General features: G+C 44.3%; 1 protein-coding gene across 5 annotated transcripts in view; it reads right to left on the bottom strand.

Moving 5' to 3' along the window:
* The window catches only part of PDZD2 (PDZ domain containing 2), a 206,183-nt gene that overhangs the window by 55,383 nt on the left and 133,243 nt on the right, over window positions 1–17,557 (bottom strand). For 4 of the 5 annotated variants that reach the window (XM_017811307.1, XM_017811308.1, XM_017811309.1 and 1 more), the window contains 3 exons: window positions 14,633–15,035; window positions 1,034–1,176; window positions 242–374 (listed from right to left, as the gene is read on the bottom strand). In XM_017811307.1, coding sequence (XP_017666796.1) covers window positions 242–374; window positions 1,034–1,176; window positions 14,633–15,035 — 679 coding nt within the window. The remainder of the gene's footprint in view (window positions 1–241; window positions 375–1,033; window positions 1,177–14,632; window positions 15,036–17,557) is intronic. The other variant, XM_017811310.1, reaches the window with a different exon arrangement.

Raw genomic sequence — 17,557 nt, forward strand, 5'->3', positions numbered from 1 at the left:
CAGGATGGAGATGAGAGGTACAGAGGCTACGCAGAAGAGGCTGAGAACAGCCTGCTTTATTTAGCATGTATTTTAAGAAAATGGTTTTGGTCAAAACTTAGGTAACATCTTGCTGTACATTAAATTTAGCGGAACAAATGTGCACATGTGATTGCCTATCAAAAATATGCCCTTTTCACGAAGCACTGGCACAAACATTTGCAGATGCACATTTGTGAGAGCACCTGGGAGAGGTCTGTACCTTGCTAGAGACCACGAGCTGCACCAGGCCAGCGGCCGAGCGGAGGAGAGCCACAGCCTCCTGGTGGGACAGCCCCACCAGCGACTGCCCGTTGATCATGAGGAGCTCATCACCAGCCATCAGCCTGCCATCCCTGCAGAAACAGAGCGGGAACATGGAGCTGCAGGGTGGTCCTCCCCCAGTGCCGGTGCCGGCGCCACATGGTGGGATGTGGAGGCATGGACAACACGTGATCTCACTGACACTAAGCTAGCATTGTGTGTTGTTCTCCAAAAAAAGGTGCTCAGAAAGGTAACCCCAGGAAATCACTGTTACAGCCAGAGCCATCTCACCCTCTTGGCAGAGCTGAGATCCCCCAAGTCTTCTCCGTGACCCAATGGAGTTGGTCAGGGAGCAGCAGCTCCATCTGCACTCCATCAGGAAACAGGGCCAGGACTGGAAGTGAGCACAACCTGAGATGCACAACCCATGCTCTCACACATGCCAATTCTGTGGGAAAGACCCATCTTCCAAAAAGGGACTTGGGAAAAAAGCCCTACAAGCCATCAGGCTCCTTGGTTTTCACTCAATCACTAAGGAATTGTTTGATCTGTCTACAGTTTGGACTAAACATGCTAGAAGAAGCTTCAATGATCAAACACAAAAATAATTTTTTATGCTAAAAATGCCATGTTCTCACCCTCATACGGGGAGGGCAAAACGCCCACACCTGCCTCATGAACCTGGCTAACATGGACAGTCCATGGCTACTCCATCACACCCACTCCCATAAAGGTACCACCATCACCTCACCTGTGTGCGGAGCCGCCTTCCTCCACGTGGGTGACGATGATGCTGTGAGGGGACCTCTTTGACCCTCTGCCTCCCGTTATCTGGATTCCCAGCCCGTCCGTCCCCTTCAGGATGTGCATCTTCCATATGCGGCAACCTTCTCGCTGAGAGAAAATGTGCAGAGAGTCCTTGAATTTGGATTTGGACACCAAGAGAGGGCTGGGAGGCTACAGGAGGGAGCTATTTAGCACCGTGCTGCCCATCACCGCACACCTGTATAGCTCAAGTTATACGGGTGTTTTTGCTGAGCTTTGCTACATTAGCTGCAATCCAAGAGAAGGAGGCAGAAAGGAGGAGGCAGCACACAGAGGAGGGTCAACACGTAGAAGTTTCCTTGCAGGGATGTCTGCAGCTTTTCTGAGCCACACAGAGGTGATGCTCTCAATGCCCTGGTCCTTCCCGAAGCAACCAGAGGCCTCAAACCCCTTCGCCAAAACTCAAGGACGAGCCGTGCAGGGCTGCAGAGGAGCAAGACGTGGTCCAAGGGGGACCTTGAACACCAGGTAGCACAGCTGCTGTTGCAGCAGGGACCAGATCAGCATCACATAGCAGTGTTTCCCTCTCTGGAGGGGTTTGCAGGATTTGAGACACAGGAAAGAAAACAGCGGCTTCAAATTATCAGCTGCCAATCAAATATTTCTTACTGGGCAGCTGTTGTACAGACTGTAAATAATAAATTTACCCACTGCAGAGAATAATTTTCAGTATAACCAAGGTAATAAGCAATGGTCAGGACACCTTTATTAGTTTTGGTTATTTTTAATTATTATAAATATGTATTCAAAAAGCAGTTTACAAACTCCAGAGCAATACAAAATGCTAAACACAAACTAGTTCCTACTGGCAGGATTGGGCACAAGGAAACACAAGTGTGATGGATAGCAGAAGAGCAAAAAAAGGAAAGAGAAAAACAAGCAAGCAAGACACGTAAGGCAATTGGCAAGACTCTCCCAGAGAGAGGAAGAACCAGGATTACAGAATTATGAAAAACCCTTGGAAGTTTTCAAGCCTGCAAGACAGCAAAATGCACAATTTGGAGGGGATTTTTAAGCCATGTGTTGTAGTCACCAGGCACCAGGTCAGCTATTTCTGACTGGGTGTGTTATGCACACAAGTAACGTTCTCGCAGTATGCAAACGCCCAAGTAGCAAAGATGATTAAAATTTCATGGCAAACTGTGAAGAGCATGCACAAATTGCTGCTTGTTTCTGAGAAGGAGAACTGCTAAATATAACAGCAAACCACAGGGTTGTGGCAGCAACCTGCAAATTTTAGGCCAATGTTGTTTATCAGAGCCTTTATTAAATGAGGAAAATGTGGGGTTTTTGGTTTTGTTGGTTTTTTTTTTTTTCACCTAATCACCGAAACTTTTAAATGCAGTAGGAGTTTTTCAGATATTGGAACAAAGTGAAAATTAACAAGAATAATTAATAATTATCAATATTAACATTACTAAATGGAATGTTAACATGAATATTATTATTAATCTATCATAGCCCTTGAACCACAGGTAGGAGAAACATAAAAAACAAACCAGGTTTCTTAAGAGGTTACCCAAAAGTTTGAGCCTGAAAACACATACACCTGTGGGTAATTTGTTAACTTGAAAGCCTTGAACATGGGTAATATTCTAACAAGGTTTAACTGGGATCTTCAACGCCTGACTAAAGGCCAGTCTCCTGCTGAATAACAGGACATGTCAGGACAGAGGATACTTTAAAATAAATTAGAGTGATACACGAGACACCGTGTTAAATGCAGGGGCAAGAGTCAACTATATTTATCTGCTTTAAAAACAGAACAGAGCTACAGCATGAAAATGCTCCAGAGATATTTTATTGCTATGAAGTACCTTGCACCAATAATGAAGACAGTATAACAGAGAAATACAATCCCTCTGCCTCCCCCAGCGATGACCATCTATTCTCCTCACAAGATGCCACTTTGAATGTCCTGTTGTTAAACTCAGTTTGGAAACAGACCTTTCAATAAAGTTTAACAATGCAGTCATAAAATTGCCTTTAATGATCTGCAAAAGCTTTTTGGAATGCGAGTTACAGCAAGGCCCACTATGTGCAGCGCCTGGCTTGCACTCCTCAGCACTCTTCACTGTCACACATTTTATTACACAAAAAAAAAAAATCCCAAATTTACCCTTAACTGGCCCACTCTTGAATATTCATTTACATAGCACTTAATAACAGCAAATGGTAAGACTTTGCTGCTCTTGTGCAAGCACCACCTTATTCCCCTTGAACGCCCACTAAAATCAAAAGCACTTGAAAGTAAAACACTGCTCAGTCTGAACATGGACAGAAGAACACATCCACAATAAAAACACCTGGCATGTACCCAAACATGTATTTCTTTCACTCATTTTCATATGCCACTGTCACCTGCTCCTGTGAAAGAAAAGGTTGTCCCTTGAGTCCCCGACGGTCAGCTGCAGGCATTTCACTGGGAATAAACAACTCGGCATCGACTGGAAATCAGAAACCCTCACTGTTCTTTCCCTTTTCCTCATAAAACATTCATAGCTCTTCATTTAACCACACACTGCAAAGCAAACACCCCCCACCAATACACATGTACCTCTAAGGGACATCACTCCAAGATTTTCAAAGCTAAGTATTAAAGAGCAGATTGCCAGCCTTTGCTTGAGGCCTCTGGAGAAAGGGGGTGTCCATCAGAACCCCCTTTCCCTCCCCAGGAAGCTGCACAGAGGAGCACAGGATACTTCACAGCTCGATAAAAATGCTGCTGCTTTGAATGTGCATCTTCTATTAGTTCATCACAGGAAAGCCTTAATAGTAAAGCTCTGTGCCAGTTCCAAGGACTTGTAAATGCATTTAAATTATACTTAAAACCAGTTTTGTTAAGTTACTGGAGATTCCCAGGTTCAACAACACAAGGCCTAAATGCTTTAAAAAAGAAGAAAAGGAAAAAAAAAAGTAGTGATGCATGTGTTTAAATTTGAAATTTTTTTGAATTATCATATTTTCAAACTTTCCTTCATAAACAAAAAGACTACAAGCTCACTTAGTCTTTAAATGAAAACTAGGATTTTGGTGCATTCACTCCACTCCAGAGACTTACAATACCCAAAGGAAACACCAAGTGTAGTTAGATTTGGCAGTTTGCAGGTATGATGTCACTGCCCTTGGAGCCTGCATAATCCCTGCCCAGAGGACGAGTTTAACTGCTGACCAGTCTCCTTTGATCAGCTGCACAATTCTGGTTGCTGCTTGGCTGCTGTAAGTTCCATATTTCTATTAACGTTTGAATGTTCCTATCCTCTCAGAATAATTCTCACAGCTTCAATGACTCAGAATAACATTCCCCCCCAGCTTTGTTCACCAGTGACACATAAACTATGCACATGTGCACCCACAGCCCTTTGGTGCAAAAACGCTACATGCACAAAGCACAGATGTGCTGATGCCAGTCCAGCCAGGTATCTCAAACTCCAGACATCCTCAACAAGGACAGGGAGCGAGGCACTACCAGCTTCTGCTACAGCCAGGGAACAGGCAATATACAGCCCTGGTCACTCTTAAGGAGACTTAAATTATATCCCTCTAACCAAAGGCAGGTCATAAGCACAGCAGCATTTGAGAAAGAGCTCACCACATATCATGGAATGAATACTCGTATATAACAATCCAGAAAATTTCTTTCCCCTGAGATTCGGCCAAGATGGACACTCAGAAAGACACCCATGTGTGCCGTAAGTGTGTCAAAGGAAGAAGAAGCGAGAATGCCCCTTTATAGAGTTCCCCACCTACGGCGGATTAGTGGGATGGGGGAGACCTCCAGACCTCCAGGCTGCTAGCCCCATTACCTGCGAGGTGAATGCTCTTCCCTCCACCCCTGCACGTGGCCCGGCGACCCCGCAAGGAGCACACACAGACTACACAGGGAGGGACGGAGGAAAGAGGAAGTTTATTGTGGGGTTGGGGTTTATAAGGCTTTCAGGAGGGTCAAAGGGGACCAATCACAAGTTCAGGGTCACACAGAAAAAACCATCAGGTAAAGGGTCAACAGCCAATAGGAAGGGGTTAACAAAGGACCAGTGAGAAACACCTCAGGACACCTTCCCAGGACACTCTATATGAGAGACAATAGCCCTTCACAGGGGGTGTCGGGAAGAGGGAGACAGTGACACTGCAGAAAATGCAAAAAGCCATTTTGAAAACATGTTTAAACCACAGTAAAAACTTCTGTCTCCATAACGTTTGAGCTGTTTTCCTCACCAGTCCATCTCTGACAGGACTTTTTCCATCCTGCATATGGCAAATCCATTGCCACACCCACCTCCTGAGAGTAAATGTTAATTCTGCTCAGATCCACCTCACTGACTTTGCTTGTAATACCAGAGCAGCAGCAGACCTGCATACATGGAGGGACTGCGGATTCCTCCCAACTAAGGATTTCACGGGCACGAACCCACATATGTAAAAGTTGGCCTCAGAGCAGGAGATGAGATTTGGTCATCCCTTAAAATCCCTTCCAGACCTGCATTTTTTGACTTCCTTCACACAGCAAGGAGAAACACAAATGGTCAAGTCAGGTTGCAGCTGGGCTAATGGCTAATTTTTGTTCTCTGCAGTTACATCACTTATAGGTGACTCAACTTTCCTCCCAACTTGGCTCTTTCAAGCAGGCAGCCCTTTGGACCAGATTTTTCCACTTGAAACTGATCAACTTCAAAGTGCCTAAGTTACAAATAATTAAAACTTTTTTTTTTTTAAAGACAGTATAAATATTCTATTTGGACTAATTGAGGGGGGGGGGAGGGGAAACAACCAAAAACAAAGGGTCATCTTATGTAACTGATTTCAAGTGAGAATAGAGAATACAGCTGGCAGCTTCTAGTGGGTCCCTCCAGGCCATTTGTCTCCACGGTGAAGCCATTGTACATCAGGCAGCCTCTGTTCAGAGCGAGCCTACATCTGGAATAAACTAGCGTGCTGCAGATCAGAAAGCGAGCGCACTGCCAGCGCGACGTGGGGAAGCTCGCCTTCTGCCTGCTCCGGGTGCATACCATCAAACGCTCCATTTCATAAGCACATCATTAATAAAACAAAAAGGAACGTTTTTCCTCCGAGTTGTTGAGGAAAATAAATAAATAAGTGAATGAAAGACGTCGGAGCCGTTCTCCCCCAACACTGCTCCTTCTCTAGCTAATTGCAGGGGAGTTTAAAGGGGGTTCACTGATTTTGACTGTGCCGTGTTCAAGAAGCTGCAAATCTATATATACAAAAGAAAAAATTGCTTTGAAATCTTTTATTAAAGACAAGCTTGGCAGGAGCAAGGTGTAAACAAATGGAAAACAGAAACGCGGTAAGTAGTTAAAAAGCCAGACAGTAAAATGGAAAATGTAAAATAGTTGTCTATGAAAAAGCACTTTCTGTCACAGCAGCAATTCAGACGAACCTGATGTAAACATGTAACAATTTTAAAATAAAAACAGAGATAAGCCCTGATCAGAATAGCAATAACCATGTACTGAGTCTGTATTCACACACTGACTGACTGCCACAGACCGAATTGCAGCCCGCAGGATGTCTCCCTCCCTCCACATTTCAACGTGAATTTTTACTGTCTGTCTGCAGGGACCAGTTCCCTCTTTCAGACTTCACAGGGTTTCTCATTAGGAGCAGCAGAAGCAAACAGTGAGATCTTACTCACAAGCCACGAAGCTGCTTTGGAAACGTGACACTTAAGAGAAAGTCCGAAGTTCCATGCATTACAAAAAATTACTTCAATAGGCTTCACAGCAGCTGGCAGCCAACGTGCTGATCACACAGCTGAAAACCAGCACAAAATCCCCCAAACAGAAACACACAACATTACCAGTAGCACAGCATCCTTCTCTCCATGAAGACGGAGAACACTGGGATGGCCATACTAGCACATACCACTCACCAGCATCCTTCACTGATGTGGGATAAATTAAAAGCACTACTCCCAGCTGCCTGCCCCATCTCGGGCCACATCATGCCTCCTCCACTATCCCTACTCCCCAGCAGGCAGGTGGGAAAGACAGATTGGTAGCTGGGGAATTAACTTGCATGATCACATACCAGGTGAGCAGCTTGAATGCGTCAGTCTCAAGATACAGTCAAAAGCCATCACTCTTCATATCATAGATATTAATGTGAATGACTCAGTAACAAAAAATCATGCCAAAATCTGATTTTTGCAGATTCTTAACAGGGCAATTATTTAATTAGTGGATAATGAGTATATTTTTCGTCTGAACTTAGCCAGGTTATTTTTAAGGCTGATCTGACAGCAGGACTCCTGCTTTCATCTACTACCCTGGGTTTTGTTTTCATTGTTGCACAAGCAAGCTAAACAACTCCAAGATAAATCAAAAGTAGGGTGGGGGCAGGGGGAGGAGGAATCTAAATTCCTTTATCAATAAATTATTCATATTGGCCTCATAAGCCACCAGTGTGCCTGTAACAAACATGGATAGAGCCTTCCTAAATCTTCGTTCGTGAAGCCTAGCCATGATTCCAAGACAGGAGTTTTTTGTCCATCCCTACTGCTTATGAGAGTTTCTTAGCACTGAACCACTGAAGCCTTTGGCTTCTGCCTCTGGATTATGCAAGCCATACAGTGGGTGTCTTCTACACCACTTAAAATACGGGGGGAAACCCCAAACCAAAGCAGCCCTTAATACGAATTACACTTCATTGAGGATATGAACTTTCCATGTCCTCAAACTAAGTAGGAGCCAGGAGCACAGACACAACTGTGATTGCTTTCAATTGTCCACTCCTGATCTCACAAGTCCCCTTGTTTGGACAAACAGCCGCCAGATACTTGGCATCCTTTCACTGAAATGTGAGTACTTTCCCCATGAAAAGAGAAGTGTCCTAGGGGATGAAGCCTGGGGAACAGTCAAAAGCAAAAACATACCCTCCCCCAAACACAAACACTTAATTAAAATACACAAAACAGCCATCGAAACAGAGTGGATGAAAATTCCGTGACTTAAAGCAGACTGTCCCCCCAGGGATCCATCTCCCGAGACAGACTGCATGTTGACATCATTTCCTTGGCAAGGGCTTTTAAACATTTTATCAACCAATGCAAGCACCTGAACTACACCATCACCCCTTACAAAAATCTGCTGGAGTCATTTGTCATCCTGAGCCATCACCATCTGGATTGCACCTCTCTGAGCTGCTCCACTCCTGCCTTCAACTGAACCTTTATTGAGAGATCAGACGAATGGTTTCTCAGCTGTCTCCAACCCTGGAGGGTTTCAGTCTGGCAACTGCCCCTAGGAAGCTTAGGCTTTTAAGGGTTACAAGTGTTTGCACTCCCTCGAGTACCTTACCCAGTCTCATTCTCTTGCTGGGCTATTGGAAATGGCTGGTTGGTTAGTCTGAAGTTTCTCAGAAAACACTCTTGCAGCTTGCAGTAGATTAAAGCCCAGCCTAGAGTAGGTCACGACACTCCAGTGCCAGCTAAAGAGGTGTCACTTGTGGGGACTGGTATTACATCTGTCAGCAACAGGAATCTTTTGGGTTTGCTCAGTGCTTTCAGCACCCTGCCTCAAAAATTAAGTGTATGTAGCTTTATAATTCCAACTAAAAGCCTGAAACATTACAGCACCTAAGCAAACAGCATGCTCTATTTTTAGGCACATCCACTTGGTTTCAAGCATTCACACTTAATGATTAAAACATAAAATGGTGCGAACTTACATTTCAGCCAAAGCTAGCCATTTGCATTCCAGTTGTGGGTTTGCTGTATCTTTAATACAACACACAAAACAACAAAAAAAACCACACCTGACCCACTTTCTGTGTAGGTGGGAAGCGCTTTCCCTACTGGTGCTCTCACCTATGGTTGGTGATAGCTGAGTATGGCTGAGACATCCTGCAACACAACCTGTGCTGCCTTTGGCAATAGCTCATTTCCAAGAGTGAGGACCTCTCTTAAAGGCAACACATTAACACATTACAACTTATCCATCACCAAACTGTCTCTACATCCAACCCTCCATCACACCCTCAGAAAATTCACTACAAAAACAGGATAAAAGGACAGATTGCTACTCAAAATTAAAGCATACAGCTACCACAGCTGTATCTATCACTTAAATCACAGCAAAGGCAGGCAGAACCTTAAGTCAGTTGAAAAAAATTGGCAGCAGGTGAGTTAACCCCAGAAAGTTGTGATGATTGTTGTTATGGCAAGGTGGAACATAACTGGCAGCAAAAAATATCAACTGTAATTTCACTACAAGCTACATCAAAGCACTTCCTAAAACCCCAAGCGAAAGCAAGGCCAAGTTTTGTCAGTGCTGTACAGCTACAATCAAAAGACAGTCCTTGTCCCTAAGAGAGTTTACAACCCAAAACAGGCAAAGAAGAGGGAAGGCATGCTTATCACAGTGCACATTAAAACTTCAAGACAGTAGATAGCCCTAGGATTCATGTTAATGAAAGTTGGAAGAAAACACAACAGATAAAAAGATGTTAAGAACAGAATCAGATTCTGAGGATGGCCTTTGCATGACTAAAAGTGTCTACATTAACACCTCAAACCAGTGTTATTTATGTCTAAAAAATACATAATATAAGAGTCCAGTAAAAGCCTTGATGAAACAGTAATTACTGCTTAGGTTGCCAAAAAAAAAAATTGATGTAAAGCAACTTAGCTTCAGCAGCTTCACTGGAGTACCTTGCTTACAGCAAGTTTTTCATTTTGGTACAGCAAAAGGACGAGAATTTTTTTTCCCATCAAGTTTAACAAAATAGTAAAATGCTTAAAGCCATTGTATTATTTCAAGCCTCATGTTTTGATTCCTGTAATGTCCTATTAGCCTTCCTCTTCTGCTTGGCAAGATAAGGAGCATTTTCCATTAACCAAAACTCAAGGTAAGGCTGGCATTTACCAACACTAATTGGTAAGTACTGCTACAGAAAGGCTGTCAGCCTTTCCTAGCTGCAAAGTAAAATGCAATTCAAAAGCATTCATCCCCTTGCAAGACAAGCCATCTCAATAAGGAAGCAATAATGGGCTTGAGGAATGAAGAGAGCTGCTGATGAAAAGAGAGCAAGTGCCGTGCAGTTGGAGCAATAGAAAAGCAAGTGCTGGCTGGCAAAGACCTGGGTGGACTCCTGCTCACATGCACGTCTGTGTGCACCTGTGTACACACTGATGAGTCTGGAGAGCGCTGTGGTCTATGCAAACTGGGCTCAGCTGGGCTATAAGAGCAAAGCTGGCTTGGCAAACTGCTAGTGGCTGCGACACACTGCAGAGTAATGAGGTTAACAACAGGGAGGCAAGACCTTGAAGTGCTCCTCTAGCCTAGACCTCCCCAAAAACCTCTAGGAGGCAAGGCATTAATATTCCCTTGCCCTTCCTCCTCCCTCCTTTTGTTAATGGACAGTGACTTCAGAAAAGCATCAGACACAGCTTGGAGGAACACCAGATGCTAACTTGTTTCCATCTTGGAAAGGCATCCCACCCCAGCCCCACACCATGGTGCTACCAGCAGTCAGGACACCTGGTGCACACCCTGAACTTCTCCCATGCCACATATTCCTGACAATGGAGAAACACTCAAATGCAGAGTCCCAGCCCCTCTCAACTGCCTCCCTTCACGATTAAAGCACTTTTGCCCTGCCCAATCTCCTTTACAGTGGTCACTGGTAAATCTGGATCTGGATTTCAAGCCCTTACTAATTTGGATGCCTATAAAGAAGCAAGAGGATTCAAGGGCATTCTGGGAGAGTCTTGTTTTTGCTTTTAACAGTTGGTGTTTCAAGAACTTTCAGAGCATCCTGCAGTGGCTGGAGGAAGCAAAGGGGGCCAATCTGCTCTGGTACATCTTATCTTCAGCCAAGCTGTTTCTGGCTTCATCAATGAAAGCCCCTCATAGTGCCAGCCAGACCTGGATCAGTTTGAGTCCCCTTTGACAACGAGACTCCTGCCCTTCACACTCCTAAGTCTGGTCCTTGCAAACCTCAGTCCTACTTCTGATCCCTGTCCATACCAGCTGTATCTGGCCACCTCTGGGCTGAACAGCAACAGAAACAGTCCACAGATCTTCCAAAAGCACCGTGATAGAGAAATTGAGAACAAAACTGAGGGATTCTGTCCTACCAGTAAACACAGTGAAACCACAAGACTGCTCTATTGTGAGGCAAACTCACAGTTTCCTTTTATTTATCATTTTTAGTCGACTCCAGCAGTCTCTTCCCATACTCCTCTTCCATATGTGCCTATATAATTATCAGCCTGCAAAACTACGACCTGTCTCAGGCCACTGAATAAAAGAAGTAAACTTTGATTTCTGTGTTTAAGCTCCCCAGTCTTCCCAGAATGTGAGGGATCATTACTCCAGCTCAGAGACTGCCTGATCTTAAATCACTGCCCCTGACTCTCACTGCTGCCAGCCTGGGTCCTCTCCAAAGTCTGGTTTCCAGACTTCAGAGTTCTTCCTGCCAGGCAGATACAGCTTTGCTGCTTTGAATCCCCACATTTTTGAAAGGCATTTAGGTTCATCCTAAAAATATTTCAGCATAAGTAAACCAACTATAAACATTAAATGCTGCCTGCTAATTGACAGGTACAGTATTTACTGAAGGTTACATACCAGCAAACAGCCTGGCAGATTTGTTTATACACAGTGATAGCAAATGCCAAGTGCACAGGAGAGACAGATCAAGATCTGAGAGATGAAAGCAAGCCTGAAGAAGGGGACTGGCACATGCACACAAACCAGTAACACAGGAATCTCCTGGCAGGCTCACTTGACAAACAGTATTCATCTTGCCTGTCATTTCACAATCCAGCATTGCTGTTGTGAGCAGCATGTATGGAAAAAATGGGAGAACAACCCCACACTTGTGGGAGGTGTTTCACTTGTGGGAGAGGTACCCTGAAAGTGAAGGGCACTGAAATGACATATGGATGCCCCAAAAGCACTCCCAGCACAACATTCCCTAGGCACTGGCCATGAGCTACCTGCTAGGATCAGCACAGCAGTGGCTGAAGACATGCAGATTCAACCCAACCTCTTCACCCCTGTTTTGGTTACAACAACTTCATAATAACTTTCTACAGGGAGAAAAAAAGGTATTTTCCTGGACTCCATATTCCGGTTTCAGCAATGCTCCCATCTGCCTCCTGAGGTGGGAAAGGGGAAATGAGCGGTGGGAAGGACCAGCCAGGTCCTCCCACATCCATACTGGTCACTGAGCAGCTTCTTGAAACCTTTCCTCCCACCTGCAGCCGACCTCCAGTCTGCCACAGGCTGTCTCTCCTCCCCTCAAAGTGAATATAGTGCTCCCCAAAGGCACAGGGCTGACAGCCCTGGATATTCAATTAGTCAATGTGTGGAGGAGATGGGGAGCGTGGGGCAGGCAGTGGGGACAGAGCTGCTTTCCCTGTGGAGAGGGTGCCCTGCCAATGCACCCTGTCCCTGCACGGGAGGAGATAACTCATCCTGCGGCTATGAGAGCTTTGGCTCACACTTTGAAGCCTGGAAGGAGGCTGCAACTTCTGACATGACATCCTGGATGCCTTTTTCAAAAGGCTCCTGACATGACTGGATCTCACGTGCCTGAGTGCCAGGTCACGCTTTGAAAATAGAGCTGGAAGTGACATTTTAGGCTCCCAAGTGTCTTTATTCCCTGCCTTTTTTTTTTTTTTTCCAAACAGGACACAAATAATTTTGAAAATTTTATTCACTGTCCCTATTGAACCCTTATTAAGAAACTGATTTAAGCCACTCATTACTCTGATAGCAGTAACCCCACAGATACTAAAGTGATAGGATTCTATAAGCCCTGTGGTCTTTAAAAAGCAAAGGATGATCAAGGCATGCTATTCAGGCTTCAGCTATTCACATTTCTCCTCATTCAGATGTCAGGAAAATGTAATTAGTACTGACACAGACAGAGGTCATATTTCTAAGCAAAATATTAAAGGGGGGGAGAGGGAATTAAAAAAAAGACAGAAGCAATTTTACTAAATGACTGCGCCTCCCAACAGGCTCCATAACCAATACACCACAGCTGAATAGATTATAGCTCTTAAATTTTTCCAGTGCCTCAACTATGTTTTTACATTTTACAAAGCCCTCTTGTATATGTTTTGCATTAAAAATGTACTTATTGCTCACATTGATACATATATGTTCTGAATTTAACAATTTACTTCTCAGCCCAAAATGACTCAAAACGGCAAGGTAACACTAGCATGAGATGGCTCTGGATCAAGAGGGTTTTTTTTCCACTTCAGAAAAAAGTCTGATCATCTTCATTTATAACATGTGTCTAATTAGACATCTTCAGAACAGATTCAAGAAGTTTTTATATGGACCAGAGCTTTCAAAATACCAAATGATTAATTTATTTATTTTTAAGCTTTTAATGTTTTCTTTTAGAAAGACTACAATTACAAAGCTTGCTAGAACAGTACACAAACACCCTACCCTTTCTGTTGCACTGTAAAATTCAAAGTGTCTCACTGATGCGAAGAGCAACTTTTTGCAATTATGGTTCTTTAAAACCAGAGGTTTTTTTAATTGCTTTTAGCTCCTACAATGTACTTTAAATTAAATTACTCTGAGTTCACAACCACCATCACCACCACCCTGCAGTAGTGCTGAGGAGCACTAATTCAGAGAACACGTTTAAACCCATGCTTTTCTCAACAGAATTTAGTGATGAGATGTCCACTCATACTGCTTTGTTACCAGCTTTGAAGTCTTAAAACCAAAACCAGCTGCTGCAGCCAGCCCCAAGCCCAACAAAGCAACGTTCATCTGTTTATACTATCAGTGCCTCTGGAAAGACTGGCAGACGGTGCTTCTGGTGATAGATGCATACTGAAACCCGATCAAGGCTTGGGTTATTTTTCTTTATCCAGCAATGCTGCAATTCTAGGCAGGCAACAACCCTAGGATCTCCATTAGGACAAAGAGAGAAGCAGTGAAAGCCCCAATCCCACTGCTGTCCCAAACATTAACAAATCATCTATCTCATCAACTCTGAGAAAAATCTGCAATTACTTCCATGTGGTTCCCAAACACTGGCCAAACAAGTTTCGTAGCATAAATACATGCAATGTGGTCTGGTGCATCAAAAAGGGAAGCTTCAGTTCCAGTGTTAACATGAGCTATAAGGTGACATCAAGTCCAGGCAGAGCTAAACATGAAGCCCCAAAGGACAAAATTACCATCTTCCACTGACATCTCCTGCCCCAGTGTCATAGGGTCACCAGTTGTCTCAACAAAAGAAATCCTGAGACCAACCCTGAGAGGTCAGAGATATAAGGACCTTCCCCTCCATCACAGATGGAGTATGACAGAGGTTCCGACAATTATTATTTAACTCTTCAATCCTTATGCCCCCCTGCTTTGGACCACATCCCAAAACTTAGTGCCACGACAGCATGTCTTGTCCCCTGGAGGCTCAGCCCAAGGACAAAGCACTGAAACTACGGAAATTGCCTGGGAAATCCACTTAATTCACTTGCATGCCTGCTGCTCTTCCTTCTCTAGAAAAACCAATGCAAACATACCTGGGCAGACTGGTCTCCAATGTCTGGCATGCCACCATCTGACAGCCGGCACCGGTAGGGTGCCCCCGTGCCTTGGTGCTGCTCTTCCCCATTGCTTTCTGCTTCAGAGGTCTCTGGCTGAGCAATCTCCACCTCCATTGGGGTGCAGTGCCCGTTCCCGTGCTCCGAGCCCAGCTTCTCCTTGCTCTCCTTGCTGCCCGGCGTTCTGGTGATGACCCCAAACTTCCTGGTCCTTTTCCCATTCTGAGCAGCTCTGTCGCCAGGCTCGGGGCTGGGCTTGGCTTTGGGGTCACAGCTGTTGCTGTTGTTGCCGTTGGAGGGAGGAAGAGGGGCCTTGCGCTTGATGCGGCGCAACATGATCAGGTAGACGAAGCCGCCATTCCAGCACTGCTCAGCCAGGTAACTGCAAGGAAAGGGATGTGCGAGGATTACTAACTACTCGCCCCACAGAGCCCACATCCCGTCCTGCCACCCCAACATTCCGTACCCTGTGATGTTCAGGCAGCTGACTGCCTGATGTGTGGATGTCATACCCTGAAACGTTGGCAAATGCTCTCTTTCTTCAGTATTGGAGGAGAACTCCTGGAATACTATCAGGAATAATAACAGCCCTACCAGCCACCTGGGCTGATCCCACTGTGGCATAACATGACAGCTGGTAAATGCCACCAAACATGCTCCTACCATCTTGACCTCCATACCTGCACCACAGCAACATGAAAAGATGAAGCAAGCAAAACTGAAAGGGTTTCCAGTGGAGTATTAAAATAAATAAATATTTTTAAAAAACTGAAAATCAGGCAGGCTTCATCTGTGCAGCAGCTCATCGAGCATTTGCATCTGAAATAAACCTCCTTAGTGAAACTAATCTGCTTCAGCATACATAAATGCTTGAAGGCCTCAGGGAAAATGAAAAATCAGCCACTGGGATAAGCAGGCATAGTACCAATGGCCCCAGTACAGCAAAACATGGTAACAAGGCATCACAGCTGCTGAAAAGAAAATCAGGTGAGTTTCCTTCATAGCAAGCATATTCCAGTCAAAGCAAGGGCCAAATCATCTCAGCTGTTCAAGGAGCAGCCCCCAGGCACCAGAGCAAAGCATCATCTCCCCTCCTGAAGTTTCTGGATGTGCCTTGAAGGAATTAACATTTCTGCTTCAAGCAAACCCTTTGTGACCTTACAGAAACTGCACCCATTGATGCAAAAAGGGAATCTAACTTCATGCCTCTTTTGGGAAAGGATATACCTCAACCCAAATTCTTGAAATATTTGGGTTCTGAGCCAAGGGTGTAACCAACTGAGAGTACAAACAAGCTGGAATTTGTACTTAGCAGGTTTGTATGTGCCCTTTCACACTAATTTAGGCCTCCAAAATATATTGCCTTTCTCACTAGTGAAGGCAGCAGGAATTTCCCAGTGCATCAAATAAGCCTCTGCATCAAATAAGCTGCAGTTGCAATGAACTCTCCACTGATACAGAGCAGTTGCTGAACCTACAGATTTTAGAGATGAGAAATTAGGTGTGGAGTTGCACCACAGAAGATTCTAAGAGAAAATAACACAGGACTTGTGCTTGAGAGAGGAGGAACAACTCAGGAGTATGCCACCAATATTTTCCCCTCCCTGCTGCTTGTAGGCTAATTTTCCTCTTCCCTTTCTTAAAAGTTGTTTGGCCTCAAATAAAGCCCTTCAAATTTAATCCTGCACAGAGGTGACTTAATGGCAAAACAGGAAAAGCAGCTATGATAACCCCTGAAGCAAACTCTTGCACGGAGGAGCAAAGAAAGCACTCTCAACTAACTACTAAAGTAATCCAGACCAGCCTGGCAGTGGCTGGAAATAAAACGATGGGTGTGTGTTCTGTCCAGGACAAGAGTTGATATTTTCACTCCACTTCTTCCCTAAGCTTCCATGATCCCCACAGACAACATCAGCACTCAAATCATTATATTTAATTAAGCAGACCGATGTCCAAATGAACACTGCAACTAAATAATCTTAAAAGCAGCCCTGGAGCAACAGAAGGGAAGGACAAGTATGTGCCGAAGTTCCCCAATGAATATAAACCGAACTCCAGCTCCCTGGACAGTCCATTCAGTTTTCACCAGGCAATTCTTCTTTTTTTAATATTTTTTTTTTTACCAGACATTAAGACTATTTAAGTAAAGCCCTAAAACCACCTTTTTCAAAATGGCTGAAAGCAGACAGCCAAGAAGCCCCCTCCGGTTGAGAAGTCTCGGCAGCCAAGGTCAGCTGTCTGGGTGGCCATGAGGTGACACTTGGCTCCAGGAGACACATGAGGCTGGCAGGATCTAAAGGGTTAGCCAAAAAAAAAATCCAGAACTAAGATGGAAGTATTTTTGATTATCAAGTTAAAAGAAATATTCTTTTAATCACTAGAAAAGGGGCAGTTTTGTTCCAGAAACAATATGAGCTGCCTGTTTTTCACATTTATCTTTCAACTCAAATTTCAAGGCAGCCAGTAAAGTTGATTAAAATTCATGACTTTTGCTTGCAGCAATACCACTGCACTCTGATCCATCACACATAAGCCTGATAGCACTGCTTCTCCTGGCACATGGAAACAGGAAAGCAGCTTCTCTTCTCCAGTCCTGTGGCTTACATGGGTGCTGCCCACCCTGTCTTTATGCAGAGTCAGGTCTGCCTGACTCGTTTCTGTGCAGGTGCATGTGTGTGGGGTTTTTGAAACACCAATCTCTGAACTAACCACTGACGTATTTTGTACTGCCAGTAACCAAGTGCATGCATTAATCAACTACTTGATTTCGGAAGCAAAGGGAACAAGAGGTAACTTAGCGTATGTCCAAATAAAGTACTCCTAGAGAGGCAAAAATAATTTACTGTATCACCTCCACTTGTGGTACATTTATTCCGATCATAAAGTGTAAAGATATGAAAAGGA

The sequence above is a fragment of the Lepidothrix coronata genome, unplaced genomic scaffold, assembly GCF_001604755.1.
Source record: "Lepidothrix coronata isolate B3197 unplaced genomic scaffold, Lepidothrix_coronata-1.0 Scaffold31, whole genome shotgun sequence".
Classification (NCBI taxonomy): Eukaryota; Metazoa; Chordata; class Aves; order Passeriformes; family Pipridae; genus Lepidothrix; species Lepidothrix coronata.